General features: G+C 41.9%; 1 protein-coding gene across 2 annotated transcripts in view; it reads right to left on the minus strand.

The window, feature by feature from the left end:
- LOC143775228 (substance-P receptor) overlaps window positions 1-15,504 on the minus strand; it is a 322,920-nt gene that overhangs the window by 117,348 nt on the left and 190,068 nt on the right. For both annotated transcript variants that reach the window (XM_077263108.1, XM_077263107.1), the window contains exon 2: window positions 13,343-13,540. In XM_077263108.1, the coding sequence (XP_077119223.1) occupies window positions 13,343-13,540 (198 nt within the window). The remainder of the gene's footprint in view (window positions 1-13,342; window positions 13,541-15,504) is intronic.

A 15,504-nucleotide genomic window follows, 5' to 3' on the forward strand; every position in this document is an offset into this window, starting at 1 on the left:
ACGGCCATGCACTAGTGTACATTTGTATATGTGTGTGTGTTGATGAGTGCAAGTCGTCCTTAAATATCCCATCCCTATTGAATGACTGCTCGCGTAAGGTGGATGATGATATCTAGCGCCCGACTTAGCCATCAGCACGTAACACACAAAACAGCGTCTATTGCTGTGACCGCCAGTGCGGCGCCGTGCGCTTTCACAGCGCTTTCCTGACCCAAGCCTTGTGGTTAGTGGCGTCCGCCAGTGCGGCACCACTCTCATGCATCTTTATTAATATTATTTCTTTCTCTTTGACACCCCAGTTGCAGTGTCGAGCGCAAGAGGTCTATATGAACTCAAATCCTGTGTCTTGGGATTGAGTTCTGGGACTCCTTGCTTGCGCTCTTGGTGCGGTACCGCGGCCCTGTGACACAACAGGGTTCGCTTCCTCCACACAGGGTGAAGTTAAGCCGTATGTGTATCCACATTTTACCGCCATATAGTCCGTCATTACTTAGCAGCAGGTTCCATCTCTGCACGGTGGACCCCGGGCTGCGAACGCACCTTACTCTATCTTCCTAATTATTTGGTGCGTTCCGCTAGCCCTTACATTGGGTGTCACCAGTTTGAGGTGTGTCCCTACAAGTTGGACAGTGTCCAATCAGTATCAGACTACAGACATGCTCTTCTCACAAATAGAATTTTAATATTCAGTTGTCTGTTTACTAAAATGCTGCTAGAAGGAATTATGCTAGAATGCACAAAATCTGTGTTACTAGAATATTTTAAAAAACTGCATACAATTAATTTCAATGGGAAATTCAGCTTGTCACAATGGCAACATAGCAGAACATGTAATTGATGAAAGTTTGCATACCTTCTCTAATTAAAGGGAATCCGTAAGTAAGATCAGTTCTCCAAGCAGGTCTGTCAAATGTAAATCCATCAACATGTTTATATCTCCTATCTGTGGCTGCATTCCTGAGAAGTCAGCTTTTTAATTCATATGTATTAGGTGCTCTGGGCATGACAAAGCACTTAAGGAGCCACTGCCTCCAGAGGCTGTTTCCCTGCCCAGAACCAGCCTATTTAGCTTGATTGATAGCTCCCTCACTTCCTTGCCTGGTGCTTGTTGTCACACAGACAGTGAGATATCAATGAGCTAAAGAGGCTGGTGCTGGACTGGGAAATAACCTCAGGAGACAGTGGTAAGTGCATTATCATGCTCAGAGCACTTAACATGTCCTCTACATATGAATGGAAACACTAATTACTCAGGAATATGCCACTCTGAATACAGGTCTGAGCAGCTTTGCAGGCTTACCATCAATGCCAGGTGCTTTGTTTTATGGATGCTGCCTCAGGGCTGAATCCACTTCACTTTTTAATAGGTCTGGTTCTAGTTCTTCTTGGCCCCTGTGCTCCCTATGATGGTTAGTACTGGCGCTGACATATAGCTTCTCAGTGTATTCTTTCCATCTCTGTTTGATGTCCTGCTGGTTGCTAATTTCATTCCATCATTGTCTTTGATGGTTGTTTGGTGTGCTAAGAAATGATTCTTCACTAGTTTCACCATGGCAAATAATTCCCCTGTGTAGCCCCTCTTCTAGGCTTCTTTGAGGTTCATGCATTGGGCACTCTGGAAGTTGATCTTGCCTTTCTAGGCTTCTCTTTGTCTACCAATTGGATGCCTCACCTCATTCAACCTGCCCTTAGTCTTGTCCTCTCTCCTCTTACCAAACAACCTGGAGGGTGGATGCAAGTAATTAAATCCTAGCACTGGAGATGAGCGACTCATTTGAAATTCAAATTCACTGAATTTTCCTGAAATATTCAATTTATGGCAAATAAATGTATGTGAATCTTAATACTTAAAGCTTGTAATTGCTCAGAAAATACATGTGGCAGAGAGGAGAGCGAAAGAGAGAGAGGATCCTGTTAACCATAAGGGCTTACACTCTAAAGGCGAGAGATAGGACTCCACTGACCATAAGAGCTTACAATCTACAGGAGAGAGCGAGGACCCTGCTGACCGTAGGAGTTTACACTCTACAGGAGAGAAAGAGAGGACCCTGTTGACCATAAGAGCTTATATTCTACGAGAGAGGACCCTGTTAACCATAAGAGCTCACACTCTAAAGGAGAGATGACACAGTTAACCATAAAAGATTACACAAGCAGAGAAGAGAAAATAACCCACTGATCATAAAAACTTACACTCTAGAGAAGAGAGGGAGAGGGAGAGACTGAACATCTCTGATCATAATAACTTACACTATACAGAAAAGAGAGAAGATCCTGTTAACCATAAGAGCTTACACTATACAAGAGAGAGAGGACCCTGTTGACCATAAGAGCTTACATTTTACAGAAGAGAGAGACTTACCCAGTGACTCTGGAGAGGAAAAATAACTCTGCCATACAAACTGTGCTCCACTGGGAACAGTTGATTTGTGATGGCTGAGGTACTGACCACCACTGTACAAGGTATGGTAATCTGTAAGATGGCATAGCTACATGGTATTATGGTGAAGCCCACACAGCCACGCAAAAAGACATTAGCCTGCTGTCTGATGATTCAGCACTGTGGGAAATGGTGCTGGCCAATTTTTTTTATGAACCAGGAAACAATTCGCAAAAAGTTCGAATTTGCAGGAAACCATTATTTCCAGGAAATTCATCTTGAATTTGATCCTCCACAGATCGATCTGCTCATCTTTATACCCACCATGTATTGGGTTTTTGTATTTTTATATTATTGCTTTTCATATATTTTGCAGATCCCCAAGAACACCATCCGAACCGTGAAGCATGGTGGGGGAAACATCATACTTTGGGGGTGCTTTTCTGCAAAGGGGACCGGACAACTGCACCATATTGAAGGGTGCATGGATGGTGTCATGTATCGTGAGATTTTGTCCAACAACCTCCTCTCAGTAATAAAAACTTGCAATAAGTCGCCAGTATATCAAATACTTATTTCCCAACTGTATATGTACAGGGTTCTGTAGATTTGGATTTATTGTTCCCTTCATTTAAAAACTGGATTTCGTGTTACTTGTGTTATCTTTTTATAACATTTAAATTTGTTTGGTGATCTGAAACATTTAAGTGTGACAAACATGCACAAAAATAGGAAATCAGGACGGGGGTAAACACTTTTTCACCTAATTGTATATATACATTTATATGTATACATACACAGCAATATATATTGTGCTCACTCACGTTTTTTAAATCTAAGCTGTGAGATTATTCTCTGTTTCTCCTTGAAGACATTGATCTATTTGTGCCTCGTTCTGCACGCTCGCTGTGTGGGATCCGATCCAAATCAAAATAGAGATGATCACAACTTATCATATGGGGACAGAGCTGTTTTGTATCCAAGAGTATTGTAATGGAACAAATGTCATCCAAATGAATTGTAATTGTTCTTTTGGTGTTCTGCTCCACATCTTCCATAAGTATTCTCGTGATCTATGTACTTGGCGGTAGATTTGTATTCACGGTAGGCCCACCATGCCCAATTCCAACTGATTTAATATGAAGAGAATTAATGCCTAGATTTATATATTACTTTCATGGTATTTTACATGTCATGTCTGATATTACAGAAGGACTTGTTTGATTTTTAGTGGGATAAAGCTACTTATTATCCTCGTCTTTTTTATATAGAATGAAGGTCACTGGTGGCTAGTTTTTTGCCCATGGGCTGTGTACTAGTGATGCTGTGAGTGGAGGGTAGAAAAAGAGAGATTGGTGATGTCAGAGGGGAATGGGTGGGAATTATATTATACATTATAGCTTGAATGTGTAGAGGAAATACTCTCCCTTGTGAAAAAACACCTTTTTGAGAGTATGGCTGTGCAGTGAGTCAAGAGTTGAGTCAGGGGGTTTTGCACTGTGACCCAAAAGTAATGTATATGTAGTATCTCAGTACCTCCTCCTATCTGTTGCAAAATATAGTTGTCGGGTGGTTACCAAAAACCTATGTCCTGTTATGTGGTTTATTCGATAAATTGTCCTCCACTTCCATCTACAGTCAAAAGGGTAAAGGTGCAAGAGTTTGGTCACATGACACTCTCTCAGCCAGGTTTTCCTGCGGAAGCCTCTAGAAGTTGCTGAGGGAAAAGTTGGGGAGGAGTTCCTCTTCTTCCTGTGAGATCGATTCATAGGTTGCTCTGCCTTTAGCCTAGGTCCCGCTTCTCTTAATCTTCAATTGGCCAGGAAACTGCCACAGCCTACACCAGGAGGACATTTTAAATTTCAATCTTCATACAGTCAGAAGAGATAGAGCTGTACAAGGGCTCTTCTGCTACACTCTACGCCTTTAATGGTTCTGCCAGCGTGAGTGCCTCATGTTCTACTGCATCTTCTACTGTACGCCCTGTGACAGGGAACCGTATCAGAACTTAATCGTGAGTAAGCAGTGAAGACTATTTCCTCAGTGAACCAAACTGTGTAGGCCCATCCTTGGTAGTAATATAACTGAAGGACTGTGTGAATTAAAATAGTAACCCTTTATATAACCAGCAGTCAGCCGATCACTTTATCTAAGCCATTAACTGGGAAGATTCCATCTTAAACATCACGGTGACCATCTCTCTTGCTACCTAAAATTTCAAACTTGTATGAAAGTCTGATTAGTAATGAGCGAATATACTCGTTACTCAAGATTTCTCGAGCACGCTCGGGGGTCCTCCGAGTATTTTTTAATGCTCGGAGTTTGTTTTTCTTGCCGCAACTGAATGATTTACATCTGTTAGCCAGTATAAGTACATGTGGGGGTTGCCTGGTTGCTAGGGAATCCCCACATGTACTTATGCTGGCTAAGAGATGTAAATCATTCAGCTGCGGCAAGAAAAACTAAAACTCCGTGCACTAAAGAATACTCGGAGGACCCCCGAGCATGCTCGGGAAATCTCGAGTAACGAGTATATTCGCTCATCACTAACTGTGATACCATCGCTATGGACTATGTATTTGAAGTGAATACAGTACAGACTCCCTTTTGATTACATTAATACCCTTAAAAAAACTGCGCACTCACACTAAGAGGCTGTAAGGGCTCAGTGTGAGGGACACCGGGCTAGCACACCACAACGCCCCCTGTGACATTCCTAATTTCTTTATTATTGGCCGGCCCTGGCACCTATGACATCTAGTTTTCCCCTGGACACTGCATATATACTAGGCTTTAGCAAAAATAGCAGGGTTATAGGACAGCACATTATCATTCCTCCTGAGAAAGCAAAAAAGGAAGGGGAATCAGACAGTGCATACAGCCAAAGGATTTTGTGCTGAGAGAGCACCTGCGAATAAGCACTCACCAGTAAAGTGAACTTGTCAGCAGGATTTAGCTCTATAAACTAAAGGCATGGCTGGAATGGCGCTATGATGCTGTTTAATATGATACCTGATGTGGTTGTTTAATACTCACTTTATGAAGTATTCAGAAAATTACATCTTCTGTGCTTCTGTGTGCTTCGGGGCAGGACGTGGGGACAGGGTCCTCGTCTCGATCTCCACTCTCCCACCGGGCTTTAATGTTTCTAGTGCAAAACTGAATAGAAATTTTGATCTGGGCATGCGCTGCCTCCGGTGCCAGCTCCCAATGTGCACACACCACTCACACAATGATGGAGGCAGCGGCACTCAATTCTAAATAGGAGGCTGGTCACTGAATAATCAGTGACCTGCAGAAAAAAAGAGGAGGCTGGTGGGGGGGCAGAGAATGAGAAGAGGACCCTGCCCCCACATCCCACCCCAAAGCACAAAAGATGTCATTTTCTGAATACTTCATAATGTGAGTATTAAACAACCACTGAGTGGATCCCTTCACAATCACATCAAGTATCATATTAAACAGCATCACAGCGCCATTATACTGTAAGCTTTCCTTTAGTTTATAGGGCGAAATTCTGCTGATGGGTTCACTTTAAAGGAAATGTCCACTGCTTGCCTTTCTGGCAATCCAGGCTTAGATATGACCATAAGTACTCAGGATATATTTTATACTGTACATCCTAGTCTATTGGTTGACACCCTGCAAGGACGTATGAGATATGCCACATGTCCTTGGCAGAGAAAGGGATAACAGCAATTGCTTGAAGTAATTGTTTTCTGTATGACTCCTAGTCTTTTCACAACGTTCTGGAGGAATTTTACCTACTCAACTTTACAACGTTGCTTAAGATCATTGAGGTTTGTGGGCATTCATTTATGTACAACTCTCCTTAAGTCTCACATCAGCATTTTATCTGAGATGAGTTGACATCTGGACCTTGACTAGGCCATCACAACACATTTATTCTCTTCTTTTTCAGCCATTTTTATGCGGACCAGCTGGTATTCTTGGGATTATTGTCTTGTTTCATGAACCAGTTTCACTTTGTTGCATGACTTAGTTTCGACCAAGCTGAAGATTTTGGATAGATGGTCTCACAACTGACCCTGGAATACTTAGGTATACAGGGTAAATTAATGACAATAAAGTTCCCTGAGAAGCGGGCCTTTATGGTAGAATCACAGCAAAGAACTACTGAGGACCAAAAACAAGAAGAGACTTGTGCCAAGCAACACAAAGACTGGATATTAGTTCAGTGGAAAAATGTACTGTGTGGTCTGATATGTCAAAATGGAAGATATTTGGCACCAATCGCCATGTCTTTGTGAGATGCAGAAAAGGTGAACGGAGAGGCAGCATGGAGGGGAAGGTGTGATGTATGGGGGTGAGTTGCTAGTGACACTATTGATGATTTATTCCAAATTCAAGGCACACATAGCCAGCATAACTACCAAAGCAATCTGCAATGACATGCGATCACATCTAGTTTGCACTTAGTGGGACCATTATTTGTGTCATAACAAGACAATTACCCAAAAAATGTCTCCATGCTATGTAAAAGCTATATGACCAAAAAGAAGAAGGATTGAGTTCTGTGTCAGATGACATGGCCTTCACAATCACCTGACCTCAATCCAGCTGAGATAGTTTAGGATAAGTTGGACCTCAGAGTGAAGGCAAAGCAGCCAACAAGTTCTCAGAGCCTCTGGTAACTCCTTCATGGCTGTGACTACCTGAAGAAGCTACTTGAGAAAATGCCAAGGGAGTGTAAAGCTGTCATAAGAAATAGGGCTCATTCAGACAACAGTATTTTTCATCATTGTTTGAATACCAAAACCAGGAGTAGAACATACAGAGAACAAATGTAATTGAAAGACTGACACCTGTTCTGTGTTTCAGAGACACTATTGGTTGGCATACAAACACTGATGAAAATCTGTGAAAACCTTAGAATGAGCCCTTAAAGAGGTTACTTTCATGAATCTAAAGTTTCACACATATTCTGGTTTATTTCACATGTGTTTTATTTCCATATGTGTTCCTTTGTGGTTTTGTTGCCTTCAGTCTAAATCTACAATGTGCACATTACATTAAGAACAAAGAAAACCATTGGATGAACAGGTGTGTGCAAACTTTTGCCTGAAACTCTATATATAACAATATAATGTCCTGGCAGACTACAGGGGCTAGAGCTAAGTGAAAAAGATTAATAGAACATGGCAACGTGTCTGGTGTTTGAGACTATCGTCAGGTCAATTCACAAAAATGCTTCATGACTCACTTTGCATCCAGATTAAGGTGCAGCTATCTGGACAATATATGAGCCGCTCACAATGCCAGTATAAATCTCTGTTGGTATGACATTGAGACCGAATGACACAGGTCACTGAGAATTTACAGTCTTGTTTTTATCAACGGTAAGGATGAGAATTACAGGGCAGTGTGAAGATATAGGTAGAAATGCGGATGAAGATCATTTATGCAAACAGAAGAATCATTTGTCTGGTGAACACCGATATTAGTCATGAAAACTGTTGGTAAAACAACACAAAGTAAAAGTACAATACAACAAAGGCTAAATTCAAATATTCAACTTCATGTTGGATCCTGTGTCACAGATTTTACAAATTTTGCAAAGCCACAATAAATAGCATGGTTGCCCTTATATTTTATGAAAAGTGACTGAATGTACGATTGATGATGGAAAAGACCCTCACTGATTTATTGTTTTTTTAAATCTGTAATATTTCTTGTCTGTTTGGATCAAATACACAGAAATGTAGACGTGTCTAGGCTGAAACTACTTCACTTTACTTTCCATAAACAAATCAAAGTGATTAAACAGTAAAGTACAAACGGCACATTATTACTAGTGAAAGTGAAGGGGAGCACAAAGACAACAAAATGGTAGCACATATGACAGGTACAGACCGTCCTGCTGAGCCGTAGAGGATCTCTTGAAATTCCATGAAAAGGTCGTTGCTTATTGCAGTAACACTTGAGTAGCGCCAACTGTCTATCACAATGTACAGGGACCATGCATGCTGGCATAGCAGCTGGTGAGCTCACTTTGCATGTATTACACACTACATAAATCTTATGAGTATGCAACTTTCAAAAAAACTTTAGATATTTTAACATCCAATGAGATCTTATTCTAGTGCCTGATGAAAACCCCAAAATGTTATGAATGGGGACTATGAAGTTGTTGACATTGTCTAGACTCTCCATGCCCTGAAAGTGTGTTTGGATGCTGAGACTTTATCTCACGACAGAATATCCCAGTATCACGTAAATAAAAACTTCAGGAAATGCTGCTTTCTAGGAGATTTGGGGACAGTTTGGAGGTATTTCTTTTTTTCCAAGCGCCTCCTGGATGGCAAGTATGGTATAAAGGACAATTATACAGCTCAATGATTGGTCCTCAGATTGTAGGTGTATGGGGGAACCTAACCTGCAAACTTTTGAGCATGTTCCAGCAATACTCGGTTACTTGATTACTGAATACTTGATCCATGATTAAGGATTTGTGGCTGAATCCTGTAGGTTTGTTCTCATCATGATGGATGCACCACTATTTTTTTTTAATGCATAAATAAATGTGACGTTTTAAATCCACATCTTTTGTCATTGCTGTAGGATTGTTGGTGAGCTGACTTTCCCTCTCCCCTCTTCCCATACATTCGATAAGGGACAATTATACAGCTGGATGATTGGTCCTCAGATTCTAGGTGTATGAGGAAACTTTATCTGCAAACCTTTGAGCATGTCCTTATGTGAGGATGCTAACACAGTAGAAAGACTACTCTTTCAGGTCTTGTCTCTTCAACCCACCCTCCTCAACTATTTCTCAGCCCCTCATTACCTCTTCCATAGTTGCATAGTTATATAGGTTGAAAAAAGACACAACACTGGTCCATCAAGTTCAACCTTTCTCCACCAGTTATACATTTTCTATCGCAAGAATGAACCATTTGTTGTGAAAAAAGCATCCAGCCCTTTTGTAAAAGCTGTTATAGTGTCTGTCATTACTACCTCTAGCCATAGGGCATTTGACAGTCTGACTTTTCTAGTCGTATGGGCTCATGCAGGCATCCCTGCAAATCAGTCCACTCTTAGACCATAATGTACGGACTGGTCATGGTTCTCTAAATTCTTTTGAGGCTCGGGTTGGGAGAGCCCTGGCCAATCCGTGCATTAGCGGTCTATGCTGGAACCGATCTCCACAGACGTCTGCACGAGCCATAAAGACCCCTTTCCTATTTAGTTGCCGGAAACAGCTTTCCTCCAGAAGTAATGAATGTCCCCTGGTTCTTTGTAAAGTTTTTGAAAGGAATAACTCATGTGTTGGTCCTTTGTATTGGCCACACATGTAATTATACATATAAATGAGACCCCCCTGAGGCTTTTTTTTCTAAGCTAAACAAGCCCAACTTTTCCAACCTGTCCCTGTAGGAGAGACCTTCCATCCCCTGCAATAATCTAGTTGCCTGATTGGAATAAACCTTCCAGACACTGCATTTAGATTTGCCAACTATTTCTGGAGTCCACAAGCTTACCTGTTTTCTGGGAGCATCTCTGACATTTGGGAGAGTTGGCGAGTATAGCTTAAAGTACTTTAGTCTGACAATAGCTTGCTAGTGGCTCATTTACCAAGATAACATCCATTGAGCAATATGAATTTCATTGCAGTGTATACAGCTTTTAACATTAAAAATCCAGAGAGCCATAAACAACTACTTTGTGCTTTAAAATCAATTCCCAGCTCTGCAGCCATATTTATTGGCCTGTGTAATGTATTACTGTTATACTGTGGAAATAGAGCTGTAGATGGTGGGTGACAAACAGATGGGAAGGAAATGTAATTTATTGCTTTAATATCAATGCAATAAGCAAACCTGCCTTTCAATGAGACATTAGTAAAGATGCATGCTTGGACAAGTTTCTTCCTTGAACAGTCACAGACGGAGAGGCAAGCCGATAATAGCAGATAAGGATATGGTGGCTGACTTAATATAACTCACAAATGTGAACTGATCTGAGCAGCCACTTTATTCTCATGTAGAAGACTTGAAGTCTAGAATAGCTTAATATGGTCAAATCAAGAGATTAGCTCCGGACTCCAGCATGAAATGTATTGAGCAGTAACTCATGACGTGCAGTGATTAGAAATCCATTAAAAATTAACTGGTACACAGGTACCTCTAAGCCAATAGGGAAATTGCGTTAAATATTTACTAGCCACACACCTCTCTAGTCACATTCATTCCAAGTAAATGTCTGCCTTTTAGCCCAATTTTGGCTTTGGGTCCACTAGGAGGAGCATATTAGATTCTCTTGTGCACTGTTAGTAATAAACATCAATGTGTGAACAGTACTCAGTAAGCTCCCCTAGTGGTGAATGTAGGTAGCCAAAATGTTAACATTTAAAGGAAATATCTGGGACTATTTTATACTTATAGAATCATAGAATGGTAGAGTTGGAAGGGACCTCCTGGGTTATCTGGTCCAACCCGCTGCTAAAAGCAGGATTCACTAAATCATCCCAGACAGATGTCTGTCCAGCCTCTGTTTGAAGACTTCCATGGAAGGAGAACTCTCAACCTCTCGTGACAGCCTGTTCCACTCATTGATCATCCTAACTGTCAAAAAGTTTTTTCTAATATCTAATCTGTGTTTCCTCCCATTCAGTTTCATCCCATTGCATCTAGTCTTTCCTTGTGCAAATGAGAATAATGATGATCCTTCTACAATGTGACAGCCCTTGAGATATTTGCAGACAGCTATTAAGTCTCCTCTCAGTCTTCTTTTTTTGCAAGCTAAACATTCCCAAATCCTGTAACCTTTCCTCATAGACGTGCCTAAGAAATAGCAGGCAGGCAGTTGCTCTCTTCCCACCTGCTGCGCTGAACCTCTGCTGACACAGATTGGTCACAGTCCCCTCCTGAATGTGATTCAGCAGCTTCCACTGATGTCATGTGGACAGAGCAGCGGCTTCTCTTCCGGACTGTCGATGTCATGCTGATTGACAGCCGGCTCTCCAGTGTCTAACTGCGGGAATCCAGCCGTCAATCAGCATGACGTGAGCACTCACGCCCCATAAGCAGAGCAGCTTGGAAGACATAACATTGATGGCAGGAGCAGTCCGTGAGCACTCTGAGCTGGCCCTGAGAAAAACAGGCCCATTGTAGAAAAAAAAATCCTTGACAAAACCTCTTTCATTTTGTCTATGTAGGCAATTTTGGAAGACTATATCCAAAAAACAAAGCTCGGATGCTCTATAAACATACACAAAAATGAATTAGCACAGAATTGTTCATATAGTTATGCTAAGAAAACAACAAACATCACTTTTTGCCTCTATTAACATTGTGCATTGGGCAAAAAAAAACTTTTCTCTGGCAGAAATTAACACTAAGCAGCAATGGCAAAGCAATACGGGGAGCGAAGACTGCAGCAATACACTGGCCCTGATACTTGAAGGGGTTTGCAAAGCTTTACACAGATGAATCCTTCCTTAATTTTTTTCTATTTTCTGATGTCTACTTATTATTGAGTAAATACTACCTTCTTGGGTTCTGTGTTGGTAGAGACATAGGCCACAACTCATCTCTAGAATACATTGTGTTGGCTACCAATGATCTAGATTCCTTTTTCTAGTGATATACTGTATATTCTACTACACAGTCAACCCCATTAACCATTTCCTGTCAATCAAAGCTAACAATTTCCAGATGCTTTCTGCTGGTTATAATATGCAACAAAAGAAATGAATCAATAACAACAATGAGCTGGTAGCAATGTATTGGGTCTTCCATACTTTGTATAACCCTACTCTATTAGACTGTGGGGCACCATTTTGATGGTTGTGTGTATTTAAAAGGGAACCTGCCAGATCCAAAAAAAAATGCTATTTCCTGCAGATATAATGGTAATCTGCAGATGAAAGCACTTAAATCAAATTTGGTTGGTTCACTGGAAGATGGCCATAATATAAGCACTATTAACCAGCACACTGACTTCATCATACATGGCGGCGTGTGTGTGCAGCGTGTGTGTGCAATGTGTGTGTGCAGAACAGGCTGCTGGTCAAGGTGCAAGGGAAGTGATCACAGCACACTGACAGTGTAGTAAGGGGTGACTGTTTGGGTTCGTGTAGACGACCGTTAGACTCGGACGAGTGCTAGCCACCATTTTGACAAATAGCTCTTATCCCCATGTTATTCTGCAGGGCTGTGGACATGTCCGATTCTTTCCTTCGACTGAGGCAGTCCGAGGAAAATATCGCAGCATGCACGAGTTGCCTTTCAAGTCTTGAGGTCCATTAAAAAAAATCCAATTTCCATGGACATAGTGAAGAAAGATGGATTTGTTTTATTCTCCACATCCGAGACCTTATGCTAGAGTCACATCACAATGCTAATCACACTCCGGTCAGACTCTGATCAGTGTCCGATCAGAGTATGATCATAGTGTGAGACAATTTTTTGGGATGTGGAGAATAGAAAAAAAATATCCATCTTCTCCCTACACTGCGTCCTAGAAAATCAGAAACTTGGATGACATCAGATTGCAGTCCGATGTTTTCAGTGGACCCATAGACTCTAATGGCTGAGTGCTTTCCAATCAGAGTCAAACTGTGCATGCTGCACATAAATCAGACATACGAACAGCTCCATAGAATCACATGGGGACGAGTGCTATCCATGAAAACGATGGACAGCACTTGTCTAAGTTATTTGGTTGTCTGTACGAGCCCTTAAAGCCCCCGCACCGCCCTGATGACTGGAAGTGAGCAGCTGCAGAGATAATAAAACGTAATTTTCTCCCTGTTGCCGCTGTTCCTGTAAAGCAGCATTATGTGATTTAAATGCTGTTTCCCTGCAGATTATCACTATACAAGTATATGCAGGTAAATAGTATTTTTGTAGATTTCCTTTTTTGTGTAATATTCTGTATAATAGTAACGTTTAAAAAATACATTTGGTGATAAAAATTTTGTAAAAGTTTCACACTTACATTTTTTCATACTTCTGATTCAGTTCATAGCCTGGCCAGTCCAAGTAGCACACATCTCGGCCAGGAAAATTATCCACATCTGCATAATAGCCCAATGGAAAGGCCATGCAAAAGGAGAAGCCCCAGATGACACAGATGACAATTTTAGTGGCGGTAGCAGAAAGTCTTGGCTTTAGAGGATGGATAATAGCCATATACCTGGGAAAGAATACAGATATAGGTAAGATGAAATAACCCTGAACATGATCATTGCATTATGTAATGTTGGCAGATGCTGGATTAATAAAAGCAGACTGCTCGGCTTGGCTGGACATATGGGGCTTCTATAATTCACAGCATGTGAGTTCATGTGCACTGTATTGGTTTCGGATTGCTTTTGCTTTGAACAGGTGTGCAGTTTTCTATCTTCTCTACCCGCTCTTACACCATTAAAAAAATGTTTTCATTTAAAAATAGTAGGAAACATTTTCATGGTTCAGTATTCAGTGAAGAGAATTGTGAATATAAACTCCTTGCATAACATGGAGTTTGAGGATGAGCCATAAATCTTTAGATGAATATCATACAATATTAAATGTGGCATGTTCTGATTTCATTGTGTAAATTAAATAGTTTATCAACAACTAATATGAATAACACCCATCTCAAAATCTGCCCAAATCTGTCATGAATCCCAATGGCTAGGGATAGCAAGGGACAAGCAAAGTAATACAAAATATCGGACGAGCTCTAGGGTGATGGAACCTGGGCTGACCGCTGCCCTACGCCTGACAAACGCAACTAGAGATAGCCATGGAGCGTGCCTACGTTGGTTCTAGACGCCACGCACCAGCCTAAGAGCTACCTAGTACTGCAGAGAAAATAAAGACCTCACTTGCCTCCAGAGGAATGAACCCCAAAAGGTATAGTTGCCCCCCACATGTATTGATGGTGAAATGAGAGGAAGGCACACACATAGAGATGATATATATAGGTTCAGCAAATTGAGGCCCGCTGTAAACTAGAAAGCAGAACGATACAAAAGGGGTCTGAGCGGTCAGCAAAAAACCCTAATCAAAAAAACCATCCTGAGATTACAAGAACCCATGTGCCAACTCATGGCACATGGGGAGAACCTCAGTCCACTAGAGCTACCAGCTAGCATAGAGACATAATAAGCAAGCTGGACAAAAAACCAACAACTGAAAATCAGCACTTAGCTTATCCTGAAAGATCTGGGAGCAGGTAGGCAGGAACCAAACAGAGCACATCTGAATACATTGATAACCGGCAAGGGAATGACAGAAAGGCCAGGTAAAATAGGAACCACCCAGCCTCTGATGGACAGGTGGAAACCAAAGGCCGCAACCCACCAAAGTCACCCAGTACCAGCAGTAACCACCAGAGGGAGCCCACAAACAGAATCCACAACAGTACCCCCCCCTTGAGGAGGGGTCACCGAACCCTCACGAGAACCCCCAGGGCGATCAGGGTGAGCTCTATGGAAGGCGCGGACCAAATCAGTCGCATGAACATCGGAGGCGACCACCCAGGAATTATCCTCCTGACCATAACCCTTCCACTTAACCAAATACTGGAGTTTGCGTCTGGAAACACGAGAATCCAAGATCTTCTCAACAACATACTCCAATTCTCCCTCCACCAGCACCGGAGCAGGAGGCTCAACCGAAGGAACAACGGGCACCTCATACCTCCGCAACAACGACCGATGGAACACATTATGAATAGCAAACGATGCTGGGAGATCCAAACGAAAAGATACAGGGTTAAGAATCTCCGAGATCCTATAAGGACCGATGAACCGAGGCTTGAACTTAGGAGAAGAGACCTTCATAGGGACAAAACGAGAAGACAACCACACCAAATCCCCAACAAGAAGTCGGGGACCCACGCGGCGACGGCGATTAGCAAACTGCTGAGTCTTCTCCTGAGATAACTTCAAATTGTCCACCACCTGATTCCAAATCTGATGTAGCCTGTCCACCACCACGTCCACTCCAGGACAATCCGAAGACTCCACCTGACCAGAGGAAAAACGAGGATGAAACCCCGAATTACAAAAAAAAGGAGAGACCAACGTGGCAGAACTAGCCCGATTATTAAGAGCAAATTCGGCCAGTGGCAAAAAAGCAACCCAGTCATCTTGATCAGCAGAAACAAAA

The sequence above is a fragment of the Ranitomeya variabilis genome, chromosome 5 (assembly GCF_051348905.1).
Source record: "Ranitomeya variabilis isolate aRanVar5 chromosome 5, aRanVar5.hap1, whole genome shotgun sequence".
Classification (NCBI taxonomy): Eukaryota; Metazoa; Chordata; class Amphibia; order Anura; family Dendrobatidae; genus Ranitomeya; species Ranitomeya variabilis.